General features: G+C 40.6%; 3 protein-coding genes across 4 annotated transcripts; 2 read left to right on the top strand and 1 right to left on the bottom strand.

Annotated features, from left to right (window-relative positions):
• Positions 1–5,432: 5,432 nt before the first annotated feature.
• On the bottom strand, positions 5,433–8,009 carry LOC146612952 (serine/threonine-protein kinase pim-1-like). Its single transcript, XM_085377093.1, has 9 exons — positions 7,747–8,009; positions 7,124–7,360; positions 6,873–6,998; positions 6,655–6,749; positions 6,469–6,516; positions 6,166–6,384; positions 5,896–6,076; positions 5,639–5,809; positions 5,433–5,549 (listed from the first exon to the last, which is right to left on the bottom strand). Exons 1-9 carry the CDS (start codon positions 7,805–7,807, stop codon positions 5,458–5,460), a joined length of 1,230 nt encoding a protein of 409 aa, XP_085233219.1. The 5' UTR covers positions 7,808–8,009; the 3' UTR covers positions 5,433–5,457.
• A 1,712-nt stretch (positions 8,010–9,721) lies between these two features.
• Positions 9,722–11,369, top strand: LOC146612951 (tripartite motif-containing protein 16-like). Its single transcript, XM_085377539.1, has 2 exons — positions 9,722–9,734; positions 9,785–11,369. The coding sequence occupies exons 1-2, from the start codon at positions 9,722–9,724 to the stop codon at positions 11,338–11,340; spliced, it is 1,569 nt and encodes a 522-aa protein (XP_085233665.1). The 3' UTR covers positions 11,341–11,369.
• A 6,357-nt stretch (positions 11,370–17,726) lies between these two features.
• Positions 17,727–19,426, top strand: LOC146612950 (tripartite motif-containing protein 16-like). Of its 2 annotated transcripts, XM_085377099.1 has the most exons (2): positions 17,739–18,264; positions 18,799–19,426. In XM_085377099.1, exons 1-2 carry the CDS (start codon positions 17,739–17,741, stop codon positions 19,395–19,397), a joined length of 1,125 nt encoding a protein of 374 aa, XP_085233225.1. In that variant the 3' UTR covers positions 19,398–19,426. The 2 variants fall into 2 exon arrangements, with proteins under 2 accessions (XP_085233226.1, XP_085233225.1); XM_085377100.1 differs by having other exon boundaries at positions 17,727–19,426.
• Positions 19,427–20,515: the final 1,089 nt, after the last annotated feature.

Raw genomic sequence — 20,515 nt, 5'->3', positions numbered from 1 at the left:
TTATTGAGAATATTGATCAACTAATTGTGATGGTGATGGTGCTCATCCGTCTTTTATCAGTCACTGCATTTTAACACAGTTTGCTCACCGTACATTCCAGTTTCTGGTCGCTGAAACCAGTCAGACCTGAGCTCCTGGGGGCCTCCCTCAGGTGAATGTTGTTTTTTAAACTTCGTACCACTTACGAAACTTCCCCAGCAGAACAATTGGTTTCAGGTTTATTCCTGTAAAGAGTTTGTATATGATAGATAGTTGTTGTTTTTTTAAATATCGGACACATAATCGGGAAAACACAAAAGGGAAACATTTGTCTTCTTTCTTTTTCATTTTCCCAGCACTAGTTTATTACATCACAGCTTAAAACACCGATTCCAGTATTCAACTAGTTATACATCATTTCCATCCCTTCTTCTTACTGTGTTGAGCCATCAGAGATGCTTCATATTTCCATGTTTTACAGGATTGTCTGCCTGGAGTCTGTCGTCATTGTGCTTAAATAGTAGTTTTGACTTATCATGTAAATGTCAGGATAGGCAGCATCTTCTTTAACTAGTTCAAGCTGCCAAAATAAATACAGAATTAAATTTTAATCCTTATAAAAGGCTGAAAATAATTGTTCTGAATCCAAAACAGTTAGATGTAGTTTGTTAATTTCCCTCGTTTTGTTATTACCCTAGAGTAGCTTTGGTGTATCTTTTCTCTCTCAGTTAATATTTATTATAAACCCCAGTGGAGGACTCCCTCAGGTGTCGGTGCGTTGGTGGTTCTTTGTGTCTGGGGGTGGGCGTCCGGGTACACACCGGCTCACTCCTTGGCGGCCGCTTATCGGGGCCTGGAACCTGGGACTCGCTCGGGCCACTTCGGAGGTGGGGTGCCCCGGCCTCTCGGCCCGGGGCTCGGTCACTCAGGCACAGCTGGCTGCCGGCGGAGCTCACGGGCGCGTCACTGCAACTCACAAACTATCGCTTCTGCTCCGCGGCTGCTGAGTGAGCCCTCACCTGGGACTCTCCTCAGCTTTTACTGGGACAGTGGCGCGGCTGCCCCTCTGTTGGTCTTCCTTGGTCTCTTGTGTTCTGGGGGCCTCTGGATGTCTGGAGTTTTGATCTCCTCCATACCTGCTTCATACCCTGGAGGACGGGGCTGTGGCTCCCCACACTCCCTAGCAGATCGTTACATGGAGAAACCTTTGGAATGCAAGCATGCTGATCCACACAGGTATGCACACAGGTGTACACACGGGTATTCACAGACGCGGACTACAGCTTTCTTGGCTGCTGCCTCAAAGCACATTGTGCGCTGTCTATCTTGCGTGCTGCACAATATCGTTTATTATTTAGTATCTACTGATATCTACTGCTTAATTAATGGATTAATGAAGTATTCTGATTCTGATTTACCCATTAAGATTTTAAATGAAACGATAAACAAAGGCCAAGAAAACTGAGTTAAACTCCTGAGTCTACTATATATTTGCACCATGAAGAAATGAATTGTTTGCACCAGTAATAAATAATCAAATATATCAAATTATCATCAATATTTAAATAAAAGCAAGCATTGCACCAAACAAAACAACAATTCAACAGACAGTTCTATAAAACTGTGGATGATTCAAAGTGCTGCTATAACTGCACAACAAAACTGCAGTGAGAAAAGCTTTGGATGTTCAGTTTGGTTATAATGACAGTTAAACAACTAAAATACTCGATTAAGTAGGTGAGAAAAAGTTACATTTACTGGATCAGTTTACAGTTTTTCTCAGTCGCTTTGGTGCGTTTCTCAGATCAGAATTGAAATTCTCATAACTATTAGTTCAACCTCCACAACACTCAGTCATTTGTGCACATCATAGTAGCAATTTCTCCTCTCTCTGAACAAACTGCAAATGATTTTGGACATGAATCAGTTGCTTCCATACATTTCCCTGCTGCTTTCTGACATTTCCATTTGCTTATGTCATGTCAGTCGAAAGTAATCATACCTATGGATGCTGAATAGTCGTTCCCAATAAAACTAATAGTCATACATCCATTGCTTGAGTCATCACACACAAAATTGTTGAACTAGTTATCACATGCCAAATATTGGCCATCTGTCAAGCAAATCCTATACCTTTCTGTATCATTGTTCCTGGAAATGTCTCCGAAATTGAACAATTGATCTCAGGTGAATTACAGCTGTCACTCATGAGGAGGCGTGTGAAAGTTTAGTTGTAACCAATGACAAACAACTTGTTCACTGTCAATTATGGATGAATCCTGTGAATCCCCAATTGGCAAGCATATATAAACTGCGCAGGAGCTAGTGTGTACCATTTCTACACTTCTGTGACACAAAATGGAAGGTCAGCACCGTGGAAGAGGGGTGAGGATGCGGGGAGGAAGGGGAAGGGGAAGAGGGAGAAGAGGCAGATATAGGCGGATTCCTAATGAAATAAGGGCTACAATTGTGGACCATGTTGTCAATCACGGCCTCACCATGGAGGAGGCTGGTCGAAGGGTGCAACCCAATATTGGAAGAACTACTGTCAGTTCAATCATTCAAACATTCCGTAGGGAAAACAGGTATGCAAACAGTAATACACTGTACTGTGCCATCTCAGACACATCACATGTTACTGTACTGTATTTGCAATTTCACAAAAAGTTCACTCTGCACCACATAGGATTGTAAGACAACCTCGCGGAGGCGGAAGAGGGCCCCTTCTTACCCCACAGCAAGAAGAAGCCATTTGTGCAATGGTCATTGCAAACAATGCAATAAAGCTGAGAGACATACAAAGCGCTGTCATAGAGAATTACACGGTATTTGGCAATATTGAATCTGTTCCAATTTCAACAATTGACAGAGTACTCAAGACAAATGAAATCCACATGAGCAAATGGCCCTGCTTGCAGCCATGGATGCAGCATGTGACGACATCACAGCAGGGTCCTGCAGAGGATGGATTCGCCACTCCAGGAGATACTTTCCTCGCTGCATTGCGAGGGATAACATCTGTTGTGATGTAGATGAACATATGTGGCCAGACAGACAGGAACGTCTGGATGTGCCAGAATGATTTACTGTACTGTTACATGTGCTGTTTATTGTTCACATTAGTGCACAGCTCTACCAAATGGGTGATTTTATGTTTACATGTATTCTACAGTGCACAAGTGACTGTAGCATATTTTTCTTTTGCACAATTCTGTAGGATTACAAACACTTCTACACAATGGAAATGTGAAACGTACGTATTCAGTGTCTCAGTTACTCCCAAGACTCCCATAACATCTACAGTGACTTTACTGCACATTTCAGATGGCTGTACAGGTAGGCCATAGTGCTGTCGTCAGCATTTTCAGGTGTCACCAATTGTTTTTGCAATGGGAAACACTGAAATTATAAACTGTCATAGTGGAAACATGACAATGCCATTTGACTATCTTGTTCATAAAGATGGTGTCAAGACTTTTCATTTTGATGGCACTGACAGTTTCATTGACATGGATACTTGCTTTTGAGGTATGGATAATCAATTCTGTGCATGTGACGTGCTTTTGCAGGCTATCCACTAGGTTTTGCAGTTTGCACTAATTGTTTTGGGAAATGCACTAACTGCTGTGCAAATGTTAATGGTGTTCTGAGAAACGCACCAAAGCGACTGAGAAAAACTGTAAATAAAAGAAAAGAATGTGTTTGGAATAAATTAAACTCTATTCTCTCTTTTTCTTTCTTTCTTTTTTTCTTGGTGGGTTTTCATTTGCAATCAAACGCAACATTATACAATTATATAGTATAGTAAGAAATATCCTTTAACTTCATTTAGTATTTTAATTTTTGTTTTTATTGTTTCCCCTTCAGTTTGTGCTTATAACATGTTCTAATCTGACATATTATGCAGTAAATTATTTTTGCAATAACTTAACAGGCCATTGTGGGAGCCAACATTCACTTATCAAAGACATATTTGTATATTCTGTGGGCTGCTTTATGGTTGTGTCATTTAGAAACATAAGCCACAACAGACTTCCACCAGAGAATACTTAAAAATGTATTTTATGTAAAGATATTTTAATTAACTACTATATTAAGAGAGAACCTATTGTTACATGGATTAATTGTACAAACTGTAGAGAAATAAGTTTAAGCGTGCAACTTTTTATTCATTTTTAACTGTGTTAATGTTTTTATGTTGATACAGCCGCCTCATATCTGTTTCCTCAGTGTTTTTTAAACCATGTACTCCATCTATGAGTGAGAACATGAATAAATTCCTTTCCAAATTTGTAGTTCTTTTTTCCAACTGTTTTTAGTATATATGTAACATTTCTTTACACACAAATGCAGGTATTCTTTTGCACCAAGACGTTAAAGAAATGCTAAGAAAAAATGAAAATACTACGTTGCAACCTGTGTGTGTGTCTGTATATATATCTGTATCTATATAGATATATATGTGTATTCGTACCCTTTTTCATCATCTAGTTTCCTGTGCCAGATCTTCTACTGATCCACTGAGGCAGACATGTAAAAAACATGAACTAAAGCATATTTCTGTATATAAACAGGACTTTAAATCTTTATCAACAGCTACTTTAGAGGAAATTCTTCAATAAACTGCAACCAAAGGCTCAACTCAGAGGACAAAATCCAACCTGTTATAAATAGTGTGACAGCAAACTTTCTCTTGTGTAAAGTTACAAATAGGAGTAATTATCCACAGGAGCTTTTATACATAATGAAGTTATAATTCGTCCTGTAAAAATTGTACATTTAAGCTATATAGTTCCCGCTGTGATAACTCTGCTATGAATGCCTCTTATTAACTTTTATGCTTTTACAACCCACTATGAGCAAACACTCAGCAACAGTGGGAAGGAAGAACTCCCTTCTTGAAGGAAAAAACCTCTGGTAGAACCAGGAAATCTGTCTAAACTAGTTGGGGGTTAGAGCAACAGATGCAAGTCTTCAGATCATTTGCAGTGTGACTGTCTTTGTGCACACTTTAACCTCATTCAGTTTTCTTATTTGTCAAAATGCACCATGGGTAAAAACAAAACAAAACAAAATAGTAATGAAGGAGAATCCTCAGCAAAGATGAATTAAACAAGTTTTATTTTGATCAAATTTTACTTTAAGTAAAACACATCTTTATTTGATGACTTTAATGTCATCAAATAAAGACAGTTTTGATGGAGCTCCTGACCCAGCCCAAGCTCTCTATGAAGACGAGGAAAAACTCCCCAGGGGGCCAGATCGATGGGAAGAAACCTCGGGAAAGCCCATTCAAAGAGAGATCCCCTTTCCTGGGATGGCTGGGGGGGTTACAGGAACTCCAAAAAAGCAAAATTTTTATTTATTTATTTTTTAAGATTGACCCATTCTATCTATTCCTGTCCAACAGAAAAAAGAAAGGAAGTTACTACAGTTACTACCTTATATGATGAGGTGTGAATTGTGTGTTTGTGTGTGTTATCTTAGCCAGGGGTGAAGCTGGAGCTCCTCCAGTGTTGGGCGCTTCTCCGGGACTAAAGCTAAACATGCGTCCAAGAAATCCCGGCATTCTTGAAAGAAAGAAAAGATCAAAAAGATGAAGATGATAGTTCTAGTGATCCAAGGCATCAGTGAATCTGGAAGTGTGAAGTTTTCTTACCTGTGGACAGACGCTTTTTGATGCTCAGTTGCTTTGTGAGGAACCTCGCGGTACTAAAGTATCGTGCATGAAGCGCTTCATACAACACCACTCCCATTTGCCACACTGTGGTGGGTCCACACCTGTAGCAGCTCCTAATGTACCACTCGGGAGGGATGTGAAGAGGAGTGCCTAACAAACAGACACAATTGCAATTTCTTCTAAAACAAAAGACACAAATTGTTACATCTGTGAAAAGCAGGAGCAGAATATGTTACCATAGAAGATGCGATACAGAGATCGCTGCTTAACAAAGCAGCTCAGTCCAAAGTCAATGATGCGAACTCGAGGCACATCTGAGCCGGTCTCAATCAGAATGTTTTGTCCCTTGATGTCCCGATGAAAGATGTGTTTATCCTCAAGTTCCCTTACAGCATCAACTAGTTGCTTCAGAATGACCTGGAAAAGATGAAAAACACAATAATGAGTTAATGCTTTTCTGCCTTGATTGAATGCTGTACAGTCTAAGGCTCTCCCAGTCAACCTACCTTGGCCTTGTCCTCTGTCAAAGTTCTTCCATGTTCTGCTTTGTATTTTTGCAGGTCCACAGCGGGGACAGGTCTCTCCAGCACCAGGATCAGCTCTTTGCCAAGGTCGAACCACTCCAGCAAGGACACAGGTGCAGATATTCCCACTGACCCTTCTGCTTCACCTGCAAGTTTAACCATAATGGCCACTTCCACTGAGAGCTTCTTCCCGCTTTCATCCTGAAATATTACAACAAAGTGGATGATGAGGAACGCCGCATTCAATCCAGTAATGTAAAACTGATTCAAGTGTTGGACGCTTACCACCACTTTGCAGTAGACTTTATTTTTGGGAATGTGTTTGATGGCAACCTAGAAGACACAGAGCATTGGTGAGCATTTCCTCAGTATGACATAATGAAAGGTGGAAACACAGCAGACGTCTCAGTTTACGATATTATCCATTATCTGCGTTACTGCCTGTCTTACTACCATCATCTGAACACTTACTGGAAAACGATCTTCTATCCGGTAGCCAGCAAACACTGCTCCGCAGCCTCCTTCTCCGAGCTGGTGCTCCTCCACATATCTGGCTTGGAATTCACCTGAACAGACAAAACAACAAATCTTGTTTTATTACAGCTGTGACACAAATTACTCTCCTCTGTAGCCTAAATGTTCCTTTTGCCCTTCCCCTGAATATAAAACCCAAGCTGCTTGCTACTTACGTTTTTGGTCTGCCACTGATTTTTTGTCCTGGTCCACATTCCTTTTTTTTTTCTTGGGTGGCTCTCTGTTGTCTCCCGTGGCCTTTCTTTTGCCATGTTTTGCGCACACCTGTTTGTTGTTCAAGTCTGGAGATGTGGAAAACACCAAAAGCACATCAGCTCACTGGATGATAGACACAAACACTAAACACTAATATCTTAAACCTAGCAACCACACTTAATCTACCCCCTTATTCAACTAATTAGCCTACCTTTACCAGAGTCCAACAAGGAGGATGCTTGCTCCTTGTCACCGCTCATATGGTCGAGAAGTTTAGCCTTCTTTGCTTTCTTTGTTGTGCCCTCTTCATCTTGCACAACCTTGCGCTTCACTCCTTTGACCACATCTGAGCTGGTGGAAGGACCAGCCTGCTCAGCGACCCTCCTCCTTTTTATTGGGGTCTTCTTTTCAGGACTGGCCTTTCTTTTAGCAGTCCTGCTCTTACAATCTATAAACGACAACAACACAGTGGTGAAAAAGAGTCCCCGACATCAGGACTGGAAGCAGTTTGGCAAAGAATTTGAAATTGCTTTTGCTTAAATTATCACAAGTTTATTCTTGGGATAAAAAAAACTGACCAGTGCGAATTGGTACTAGGTTTACTAAGTCTTAGATCTTGATGACACTTGTTGGTCTGTTTTTACTGTTGAGTCCAAGAATAAACTTATTACATTATTTTACCAAAAGACCGGTAACCTTTCTTTGATTAGACATCTTGTATTAAAGCTATTTTCAATCAAACATATGATTCAATTGCTCTAAAAATGATTCACACAGTGTCAACATTTCTAGGATTTGGATTTTACCAGGATTTGATTTTATTATTTTACTTACCTTGATCTCCTGAATCTTTCTTATCGGCTGGAGTGGTAATTTTCCTTGTTTCCTTTTTCATTGTAATTTTGGAGAACTTTTAAACTCGAAAATGTAAACCGTAATGAGTTAATATTGAGTTAATACTCCTTCAAATGTGCGCCCTTCAAATGCTTGACTTTTCTAACTGAATTCTGTAAGTGAGCTTTATAAGTAAACTCTGGAAACTACGGCAACACAACATAGAATCTTGCCTTTCAGTGACTTCACTGACTGCCAGTAGTTCAAAGTAGTTCACAGAAAAACACTCTGGCAGACAAAGCCATAATATTTCATATAATTCAATCATTTCATATCAATTAAACAGTTTCTTTCATTATCTTTCATCCTTTGTATAAAGACCTCATGTATGGATGACAGTATGAAGATTTGTGGTTGACCACACACTAATAAACACAGTGTCAGCTACATTGTCATCTGATTTAAAGTATTTATTATTGTACATTTAACTGTCATGGTACTGAGTCTGTGACCCAGTGTTTTGTGTTTGTTCATTTATATTCATTGATTATTCTTATGTATGTTTTTGGTTCTCTTTATTGTTTTCTTCTTGTGTTATATTCTTAGGCTTTAGGTTTCTGTTACTTTGCCTTGCCCCTGTGTCCCACGTGTCATGTCTAGTCACTCTTCTTTCCATGTTCCCCAATTTCTCCCCAGTCAGTCATGTCTCTGTGTCAACTCTGTGTCTTTGTAAAAGTCTCTTGTTTGCTGTTTTACTTTGATAGTCTTGTGTGCTATGTTAGTGTTTTCATGTCTGTGAAGGTTCTCAGTCATCTAGGTCATCGTAGTCTAAGGAGTTTGGAAAGAAAGCGTCTGGACTTGAAGTTGCTTGAAGATGTTTCACCTTCTCGGATGAAAAGAACTTAAACTTTGCTTGAACGTCTTCAAGCAACTTAAAGAAGTCCAGACGTTTTCTTTCTAAGCTCCTTAGACTATGTTAGTGTTTTCAGTTTTCCTTCCCCATGGTCTTGTTGTTTGTGATTTCTCGCAGCTGTGCTCTCATCCTGTGTCTTATTCCCTCATTTATCCCTCTGTGTATTTAAGCCCATTGTTTTCCTCTGTTTGCTGTTGGGTTGTCTGTGTATCATCCATGACAATTAAATTAAATAGCAAATGCAACTACAATTTCAATGAGATTCATTCCTGGCATTTTACTGCGGTGGCTGAAAGTAGACACCAAGCATTATCACTGTAACTGATGTAAATATTGGACTTGGAGGGGATTCATCTGATAGACTGATGCAAACATTACTGTGAGGAAGATTTTGAATCTCCCAATTTTCTTTTTTTCTGAAAGAAAGAAAGTTGGTTACTGTATCACATTTGTATGGCAAGATGTGAATTCAGTATGCGTGTGTGTTTGTGTCAGAGAGGAGTTTATCTGAGCCAGGGGTAAAGCAGGAGGTCCTCCAGCATTGGGCACTTCTCCAGGACTTTGTTAAAACTTGTTTTCAAGACGTCTGAAATGAAAGAAGGACAAGAGATATCGAGATGATAATTCCAGTGATCCAAGCGATCACATTGATTTTCTGCAAAATTTTCTTTTTGAGAATCATTCGGCTGGGCAGGGGGTATAACACATCTGCAATGCAGCAGTTATTCTCTCAGATTAGTTTCATATTTTCTGCATCAGATTTGAGTGAGATCCTGGAATGAAGACAGAAGAAAAGACTTTGTTCAAAGTTTGATTTATAGTCAAACCTTCCAGTTTATTCACACAATAAAACATCAACACAATATATGAATTCATTCATTAAAATCACAGTTTTTCCTCATTTGTTTGATGATTTTGACAAAAACAAACACAAACACACACACATGGTCTGCCATACTCATGAAGAGAAATGTCGACATTTTTCAAGACAAATATTCCAGAAACATTTAGAGGATAGAGAAGTTTACATTTTCATGTGGAGAAATATTTTAGTAAATCAAAATGATGATGAGCAGTGATAGCCTCCATAAACAGTCACAGGAAAGATCTCCTTTAAAAACTCAGAAACATCAAGAGAACAACTAGAAGATGTGGAGGTGTGCCGGAGGACTTTCACAGCGAGGCCTGTCCTGATGAAAAACACCATGTTAGCAGATTTAGTGGAGGAGCTGAAGAAGACTGGACTCCAAGCTGCTCCTGCTGATCACTGCTATGCTGGACCTGAAGATGTGGCCTGTGATGTCTGCATTGGAAGAAAAATGAAAGCCTTCAAATCCTGTTTAGTCTGTTTGACATCTTACTGTGAGAAACACCTTCAGCCTCATTATGTAGCAGCTCAGTTCAAGAAACACAAGCTGGTGGAGCCCTCCAAGAAGCTCCAGGAGAACATCTGCTCTCGTCATGATGAGGTGATGAAGATGTTCTGCCGTACTGATCAGCAGAGTATCTGTTATCTCTGCCCTGTGGATGAACATAAAGGCCACGACACAGTCTCAGCTGCAGCAGAAAGGACTGAGAGGCAGAGAGAGCTGGAGGTGAGTCGACAAAACATCCAGCAGAGAATCCAGGACAGAGAGAAAGATGTGAAGCTGCTTCAGCAGGAGGTGGAGGCCATCAATCAGTCTGCTGATCAAACAGTGGAGCACAGTGAGAAGATCTTCACTGAGCTGATCCATCTCATCCAGAAAAGAAGCTCTGATGTGAAGCAGCAGATCAGATCCCAGCAGGAAACTGAAGTGAGTCGAGTCAAAGAGCTTCAGGAGAAGCTGGAGCAGGAGATCACTGAGCTGAAGAGGAAAGATGCTGAGCTGAAGCAGCTATTGAAGCAGCTCTCACACACAGAGGATCACATCCAGTTTCTACACAACTACCCCTCACTGTCAGCGCTCAGTGAGTCTACAGACTCATCCAGCATCAATATCCGTCCTCTGAGCTACTTTGAGGATGTGACAGCAGCTGTGTCAGAGGTCAGAGATAAACTACAGGACATTCTGAGAGAGGAACGGACAAACATCTCACTGACAGTCACTGAAGTGGATGTTTCACTGTCAGATCCACCAGCAGAGCCAAAGACCAGAGCTGGATTCTTAAAATATTCATGTGAAATCACACTGGATCCAAACACAGCAAACAAATGTCTGTTATTATCAGAGGGGAACAGAAAAGCAACAGCAGTGAAACAAGAACAGTCTTATTCTGATCATCCAGACAGATTCTCTGACTGGTTTCAGGTTCTGAGTAGAGAGAGTCTGACTGGACGTTGTTACTGGGAAGTGGAGTGGAGAGGGGGAGGAGGTTATGTAGCAGTCGCTTACAAGAATATCAGCAGAAAAGGGATTAAATGTAAATTTGGACATAATGACAAATCTTGGGTATTACATTGTGACAACAACAGTTATACATTTTTGTACAACAACATCCAAACTCGTGTCTCAGGTCCTCGTTCCTCCAGAGTAGGAGTGTACCTGGATCACAGAGCAGGTATTTTGTCCTTCTACAGCGTCTCTGAAACCATGACTCTCCTCCACAGAGTCCAGACCACATTCACTCAGCCGCTCTATGCTGGACTTTGGCTTTACTATAATTATGGAGACACAGCTGAGTTGATTAAGCTCAAATAGACTGAAGTCTTTCATATTGTGTGTTTAAATCTGTATTTTAGTTTCATTTTATTTTCTCTCCATCATTTCTGCACAGAGATCAGCTGTCAGTCAAACATTATGGGTGGTACCTCCACATCTTCTAGTTGTTCTCTTGATGTTTCTGAGTTTTTAAAGGAGATCTTTCCTGTGACTGTTTATGGAGGCTATCACTGCTCATCATCATTTTGATTTACTAAAATATTTCTCCACATGAAAATGTAAACTTCTCTATCCTCTAAATGTTTCTGGAATATTTGTCTTGAAAAATGTCGACATTTCTCTTCATGAGTATGGCAGACCATGTGTGTGTGTTTGTGTTTGTTTTTGTCAAAATCATCAAACAAATGAGGAAAAACTGTGATTTTAATGAATGAATTCATATATTGTGTTGATGTTTTATTGTGTGAATAAACTGGAAGGTTTGACTATAAATCAAACTTTGAACAAAGTCTTTTCTTCTGTCTTCATTCCAGGATCTCACTCAAATCTGATGCAGAAAATATGAAACTAATCTGAGAGAATAACTGAAGCAGTTTTCCTCCTGAAGCATCACAAAGTTCAGAGTTCATGTTTAGAGCAGAAGATTCAGCAGTCGCTCTGTGACCTTTCAACTATCTTCACTACAGTATTAGTCAATGTCAAGTCAAAAGAAACTTTATTGTAATCTCTACTATATCTGGTGCAGCATACAGGGAGACAAGACTATGGGGCTCTGGTTAGATCAGTGCAAAAAAGGCAATAAATAGATAAAGAAAGGAGAAGAAAATAAATAAAAGCTTAAGTCTAAGGTGATCAAGAAACTTCTCAATTAGAATTTACAGTTTGGAGTTTAAAGTGACCAGTGTAGCAGCTTGTAAACCTGGAGTAAATAAATGTCCATAGAGCAGCATGTCTTACAGAGGCAGTGGTGTGTAAAGTGCAAAAGAGTCGGTTAGCAGTTTGTGTGGGGGAGAGAGGGAGTTCACGAGTCTGAGGGCTTGTGGGAAAAAGCTATTCCGCAGTCTGGGGGATCAGGCCCCGATGCTGCAGTAGTGTCTGCAGGATGGAAGGAGAGAAAAGAGTATATGTGAGGGGTGAGAGGGGTCAAGCACGATGCTGGAGGCTTTACTGATGCAGCGGTTTTGTAGCAGAGGGAGAGATGTTCCGATGATCTTGGCAGCTGCTTTAACAATGCATTGTAGTTTGCTAAGATCACCAGCATTGCAGTTGCCAAACCACACGGAGATGCAGCTGGTCAGAACACTCTCAATGGTGCTCTGTAGAACGTGGTGAGGATGGGAGGAGTGAGGTTGGCCCGCTTCAGGCGTCTCAGGAAGTGGAAGCGCTGCTGGGCCTTTTTTTGGTGATGGGGGTGGTGTTGGTGGTCCAGGTGAGGTTGTCTGAGATGTGAACTCCCAGGAACGTGATGCTGGTAACAGTCTCTATCGTGGAACCACGGATGCTGAGTGATGTGTGAGTGGAGTCTTCCTGAAGTCGACAATCATCTCCTTACACTTGTTAACAACAAATCATTTCAAATGAAGTCTATTACAGTTTAACAACTAGTTGATGTGTACAGTGAAACAGTCATGTGACCACAGAACAGCTGAAGACTGAACTGAGGTGAGGATGACACTCAGTGTTTAAAAGGTCACTTTCTGTTGTGTTCAAAGATTTCCTTCAGATATGGTCTTTAATCAGTAAAGCCAGTGATACAGCAGTGTCATTAGCTGTGTTATTGGCACCAGGCTGTGTTTATGTATGTGTTTAATTCTGTCTGAGGATGTCTTCAGCATGAAATGATCATTTGGACACAAATGCACAGACGGAGTCGAGCTGTTTACTGCTGATGAGGAAGGAAAATAGTCTGTTGGATATTAATACAAATTCATAAGCATGAAAAGGCAAGGCAAGGCAAATTTATTTGTATAGCACAATTCAACAACAAGGTGATTCAAAGTGCTTTACAGAGACATTAGAAACAAAAACAAATAAAAAGCATGATTTAAAATAGATTAAAACAAGCAAACAAACAAACTAACTAAACACACACATTTCACACCTGTTCGCGCGATCTGAACCCTTATCGTAAGGGGAGCTACCAGTCCTTCTGTGGACGAGCTACTTTCTATTTTAAATTCCCTGAATTTAAAATACTCTCTAGACCCAGTCTAGACCCAGTTGGGGAGCTACCCAGAAAACAATGTAAATACACTGCGAAATTGTTTTAAATTGGTTATTTTTCATGTTGCATTAATGGTTGTCATTTGATTCAAGAGAACTGCGATCTGTACATCAGTAATCGGCTAGTAAGTCTTTTCTGGGATCGATTGGTAATGGCTTCTTTCTCTACCAGGGGGCTTTCGCGCGCTCTCTCCTCATTACAAAACTACTGCAGAAGAGAAGCATCTCAAAATCACCCTCGTCATTCTTTCCTCCGTGTTTTAAGGTAATGGTGGTCAAAACAGGATATTTTATACTCTGTACTAGTGAGGGCCAAATGAAGCTTTCCGAAGCACTGAAGCTTGTATTGAAAAACGGTTCATTACTCGAAGCTTTTCAACACAGTCCTCTCCGGTGACATCTGGTGGTGAAAATTTTGAAGAGCAGCTTGAATCTGCAAAATAAAACGGACTGCCCAATTATCACTGCTCACTCAAGAGTGGAGTTCTCTCTGATATTGGGCCACCGTTCCGTTGCTTTGAACATGTAATTGGTTTTGTTTTCTCGATTGGGGGGCTGAAAAAAATGTAATGCGTATTTGCGTAATACATTTTGATCAATAAACTTTCCCTATTTAAACATGCACTATGGTGGCCTTTGTTTGCTCATAACTCCTTGATGTTGGTAAATACAATAAGTGAGCAATATATATAATATACATATGATAATGCACAGCACATTATGGAGTATGCCCCTGCTGTGAAGTCCTGCCTCCATCTACTTGTCGTTTAATCACTGGACAGCTGGACAGGTTCATACAAAATATTAGATTAGGCCAATTGTCCTATACATATTTTTGACCTAGGGGTGGGATTGATTGTGAACTGGAAAGGGAAAATGCTTAGGGAGCTGAGTACGGCTGCATCGTCACTGATTTGTAGAATCATTTTGATTCGATACAGGATCCGATTCAATTTGATTGGAATCTGGAAAGTTTTGCCTCAGTCAGAAATATTACAAGTCTGATCATTTAACAGTATATATCCATAATTTCGTATCTATTAAAAGAAAGCTGACACATGTGAGACTTAATTAGAGATGTAAACAGAGAGTTATGAAACCTGCAGCTGCAGAAGCCAGCGAAAAAAAAAGAGGCAAACACAGCGCGGACCCGCCGGCACATCAAAATCTGACTCTGACGCGTCGGGTCCGCGCTCTGTGTTCACGTTTGTATGCAGAATCCGTAAACCTGCTCCCAGTTACTGTTTTAGCTGCATGGTGTTTGACGACATGTTGTGAGGTTTAACCTGAGATGCTGGCGTTTCAGGCATAATAACGTTAATTTACAAATCGACACGGGATTTTAATGAATCAATATCACTTTATTCAATTTAGCATGGATTGTAATCAGAAAAGCGATAATCAAAACCCATCCCTAATCAAGAACTTGCAAAGTAAAAACATGATCAATGTAAGGTAGCCCTTTTGTTATTTACAGTTAACAAGAGGATTAGTGTTACTGTGCGCTGGCTGAGTCTGTTTCTTTTCTTAGAAATAGTTTCTCCTGCCCTGGAGAAAATCCACTTGCATGGAACAGAAGAGGCTGTGGAGTGCAGGAACTACACTGCAAGTTGGTAGATATGCAGGTATTCCTGGGTCCTGCAGACTATCACCTAAAAACAATAAACAAAATGATTTTCTAAACTGTGTAGCAATGTAATGTACGTATAGTGTCAAATACATTTTTGTAGTCTTCATCAGCTTTAATTCACATGGAAGTGTTCCTAAAGTCATATGCTGTAATGATATTTACATTATGAAAACATGATTTTGGACATTTCAAGTTTTTCACTTCGGCAGATAAAATGAATTGAGCAAAATCAACTCAAAATATTCCCACACGCCAGAACGTCCTCTCTTCCTCGCTGGCTCCATATCTGTCAGTGGAATGATCACCTCGTCGCTATCTGTCACCATCAACACACTCCACCAATCCCGTGGATGATTCACTTCCTTATATCTGTTTGAATCAGGTACCGAAGCAGTTACGTGCGTAATGAAGCTTCGGACGTCACTGGTCACGTGACTTTTGCCAAATGAAGCAAGCCTCGACACAGTGCTTCTGAACCAGTGTGTTGTTTTTTTCGACACAAGCTCCGGAGCGTCAGCTTCAAGCGGGCCATCACTACTCTGTACGTTGTTGAGATATTTTATAGGTAGTCTTTCGTTATTTTGTGAGCTTCAGAAACATTTTATTATAGATTTTTAGTGGGTAGACCGCGGTTTTGAGCCTCAGTTGCACAATGGCCATTAAGCTAACGGCAGGAGCTACAAACGTTTCTATTGTTATCTATTTTGTACAGAAACATGTTCAGATACAAATAGTAAGCACTCAATTGTTATTTTTGGGTTATTAATTAGCTCTTTCTTCCACTGTGTGACATTGAGCAGTACGCAATGTGAATTACTTATGTTCATTTTTCATTGCATTAAACTACTGCATGAGAGAATCACTTGAAAATCACTCGTAATTTCCCCTCTGCTTTCAGGGGTGTAACATAACTGCGCAATACAGCTGCAGTGAGCAAAGCTTTGGATGTACAGTTAGGAAATTAAAATACTAAAGCTAAGTAGGTGAAGCAATCATGCAGTTAATGACTTTTTACACCACAGTACACTTGGCATTAGGGCTGCCAAGATTAGTCGACTAGTCATTATTACGTCGTTTATCAAAATCGTAGACCACTAATTTAATAGTCGACGCGTCGTTTGAAGCTTTGTAAGATCCTGAAAGACAGGAATAAGCAGTAGGATTTAAGAGTGTAATAACGGACTGAAACAGAAGATGGCAGCAATGCATGTTCAAGGATGCCACCTGCCGTTAAAGGCAAAAGAAGAAGAAGCAGTCTCCGGCATCGTAGCTCTGTCCAAATTCAGGGGCGGCATCCTTCGGAGGCCGCATTTGTAGGCCGATTGCGTTACAGCGACGCGACGAAGGCTCCGACAAATGCGTCGTCCTTTTCCCCGGATTTGGAGGATGGGTCATGCTAGTGCAGTAAGCTGTGCGTCCAATGGATGCATGGTCTGATCAGTCAACTAATCGCAAAAATAATCGGTGACTAGTCGACGATCAAAATGATCAAGCCCTACTTGGCACTGGTCATTTGTATAATAATTCTTACATAATGAGTGAAACATATGTTTGATTTATTGTAGACAGTTGTTCCCATGCTTATTTTGAGAAAAAGTCAACACGTGAGATTAGTTGTTTCAAGAAAAACTGCCATGGCTGCTGTACCCTCTACAAAATGCCTTGTTTAGATGAGTTAAGAGTGTAACAAATTCATCCTGTTTAATCCACAAGGGCAGGGGTGTCAAAGTCCTGAAACTTTTACATGTGTCCCTGCTGCAACACACCTGAATAAAATGAGTAGGTCATTAGCAAGAGTCTTGACTACATGCTGAGGTGGGAACCCCTAAACCTCAACATTTTTAACTTAACATTCAGCAATTATTTCAACTCAAAACGTTCAGTTATCAGCATTCACACTGCAGTTTCTTCAGAAAATGGATTTTCTAGTTTTAAATAAATGAAAGTGTTTGGAAAAAAATGTACTTCAACAATAAAAATGCTTATATTGTGCCACGTTCATTCATGAGCTGCTATAACATGAATCTAATGGCTGAATTGCCACCTCAGTATGCAGTCAGGGCTCTTGCTACTTGATCTAATTTTATTGAGGTGTGTTGGAGCAGCGACACATGTAAAAGTTTCAGGACCTCAAGGACTGGAGTTTTGACACCTGTGCACAAGGGTGTAACCAGCGTTATCATGGAGCGCTTTGTTATTATCTCAAAAGGTACTATACCAATAAAGTTTTACCTTACTTAAATCATCGCCACAAGCCATTTCATATAGGCTAAGTTACTAGTTAACAAGGTTAGCTAGGTCACAGTTTTAACTGCATATTGTAAATCAAACATAACAAACCCTGGCACTGATGAAATAAGCATTTATGACTTGTTGTTGCCTCCCTTCACAGATGTGTCTGTATCAGGATGGGTCTAAACAACATGGTGTAAATGCAGTTGCTGGTGAGCCTCATTTCCTGTAGGAGGTGAACAAGAGCAGAGATCTGTTTCCCTTCAGAGCACAGAGGTTGTTTCTGTTCAGAGAAAGTCAAACTGTCGGACAGTCACTGAGAGACGGTGAAACGGCACAGCACATGAATCAAATGGATCAAACAAAAATCTGCTGTTCAGTCTGTTTGGATCTACTAAAGGATCCGGTGACTATTCCCTGTGGACACAGCTACTGCATGAACTGTATTAAAAGCTTCTGGGATGGAGAGGAAAACAGGAAAATCTACAGCTGCCCTCAGTGCCGGAGGACTTTCACAGCGAGGCCTGTCCTGATGAAAAACACCATGTTAGCAGATTTAGTGGAGGAGCTGAAGAAGACTGGACTCCAAGCTGCTCCTGCTGATCACTGCTATGCTGGACCTGAAGATGTGGCCTGTGATGTCTGCACTGGAAGAAAAATGAAAGCCTTCAGGTCCTGTTTATTCTGTCTGGCATCTTACTGTGAGAAACACCTTCAGCCACATTATGAAGTAGCTCCATTAAAGAAACACAAGCTGGTGGAGCCCTCCAAGAAGCTCCAAGAGAACATCTGCTCTCGTCATGATGAGGTGATGAAGATGTTCTGCCGTACTGATCAGCAGAGTATCTGTTATCTCTGCCCTGTGGATGAACATAAAGGCCACGACACAGTCTCAGCTGCAGCAGAAAGGACTGAGAGGCAGGGAGAGCTGGAGGTGAGTCGACAAAACATCCAGCAGAGAATCCAGGACAGAGAGAAAGATGTGAAGTTGCTTCAACATGATGTGGAGGCCATCAATCAGTCTGCTGATCAAACAGTGGAGCACAGTGAGAAGATCTTCACTGAGCTGATCCATCTCATCCAGAAAAGAAGCTCTGATGTGAAGCAGCAGATCAGATCCCAGCAGGAAACTGAAGTGAGTCGAGTCAAAGAGCTTCAGGAGAAGCTGGAGCAGGAGATCACTGAGCTGAAGAGGAAAGATGCTGAGCTGAAGCAGCTCTCACACACAGAGGATCACATCCAGTTTCTACACAACTACCCCTCACTGTCAGCACTCAGTGAGTCTACAGACTCATCCAGCATCAATATCCGTCCTCTGAGCTACTTTGAGGATGTGACAGCAGCTGTGTCAGAGGTCAGAGATAAACTACAGGACATTCTGAGAGAGCAATGGACAAACATCTCACTGACAGTCACTGAAGTGGATGTTTTACTGTCAGATCCACCAGCAGAGCCAAAGACCAGAGCTGGATTCTTAAAATATTCGCGTGAAATCACACTGGATCCAAACACAGCACACACACGGCTGTTATTATCAGAGGGGAACAGAAAAGCAACATTTATGAATCAACAACAGTCTTATTCTGATCATCCAGACAGATTCACTGGATGTTGTCAGGTCCTGAGTAGAGAGAGTCTGACTGGACGTTGCTACTGGGAGGTGGAGTGGAGAGGGAGAGGAGCTTATGTAGCAGTCGCATACAAGAATATCAGCAGAGCAGGGAATAGTAATGAATGTAAATTTGGATATAATGACAAATCTTGGTCATTAGATTGTGACAACAACAGTTTTACATTTTGGTACAACAACATCCAAACTCCTGTCTCAGGTCCTCGTTCCTCCAGAGTAGGAGTGTACCTGGATCACAGAGCAGGTATTTTGTCCTTCTACAGCGTCTCTGAAACCATGACTCTCCTCCACAGAGTCCAGACCACATTCACTCAGCCGCTCTATGCTGGACTGTTGCCTTATTATTATGGAGCCACTGCTGAGTTGATTAAGCTCAAATAGACTGAAGTCTTTCATATTGTGTGTTTAAATCTGTGTTTTAGTTTCATTTTAGTTTCTCTCCATCATTTCTGCACAGAGATCAGCTGTCAGTCAAACATTATGGGTGGTACCTCCACATCTTCTAGTTGTTCTCTTGATGTTTCTGAGTTTTTAAAGGAGATCTTTCCTGTGACTGTTTATGGAGGCTATCACTGCTCATCATCATTTTGATTTACTAAAATATTTCTGCACATGAAAATGTAAACTTCTCTATCCTCTAAATGTTTCTGGAATATTTGTATTGAAAAATGTCGACATTTCTCTTTATGAGTATGGCAGACCATGTGTGTGTGTTTGTTTTTGTTTTTGTCAAAATCATCAAACAAATGAGGAAAAACTGTGATTTTAATGAATGAATTCATATATTGTGTTGATGTTTTATTGTGTGAATAAACTGGAAGGTTTGACTATAAATCAAACTTTGAACAAAGTCTTTTCTTCTGTCTTCATTGCAGGATCTCACTCAAATCTGATGCAGAAAATATGAAACTAATCTGAGAGAATAACTGAAGCAGTTTTCCTCCTGAAGCATCACAAAGTTCAGAGTTCATGTTTAGAGCAGAAGATTCAGCAGTCGCTCTGTGACCTTTCAACTTTCTTCACTAAAGCAGCTTCATTACAGAGAAACAAGTCACATTTTCTTGATGTTCTTAAGTCCTTTCAAATGTTTTTAATGGTCCTTGAATGCAGCATCAGTGTCGCAGGTTTAAAAGGTCACTTTCTGTTGTGTTCAAAGATTTCCTTCAGATATGGTCTTTAATCAGTAAAGCCAGTGATACAGCAGTGTCATTAGCTGTGTTATTGGCACCAGGCTGTGTTTATGTATGTATTTAATTCTGTCTGAGGATGTCTTCAGCATGAAATGATCATTTGCTCAGCTGCTGTGTCTCATCTCTTATCAGACATTGGTTGGAACAGAGTTTTGTTGCTGACCATCTGACAAGAGGGTGAAGAAAAGCTTCAGGCTTCATTTGGACACTACGTTGGACAGAAGTCTCCACAAAAATGACTCAGAAACACAAATATTATCAATGAAAGTCCAAATGTCAAAAAGGGGTCATACATGATGCTGAGAAATG

The sequence above is a fragment of the Diplotaxodon limnothrissa genome, linkage group LG18 (assembly GCF_057381915.1).
Source record: "Diplotaxodon limnothrissa isolate DT_005_m linkage group LG18, D_limnothrissa_male_GT1.1, whole genome shotgun sequence".
Lineage (NCBI taxonomy): Eukaryota > Metazoa > Chordata > Actinopteri > Cichliformes > Cichlidae > Diplotaxodon > Diplotaxodon limnothrissa.
This window is presented reverse-complemented; position numbering and strand designations above follow the sequence as displayed.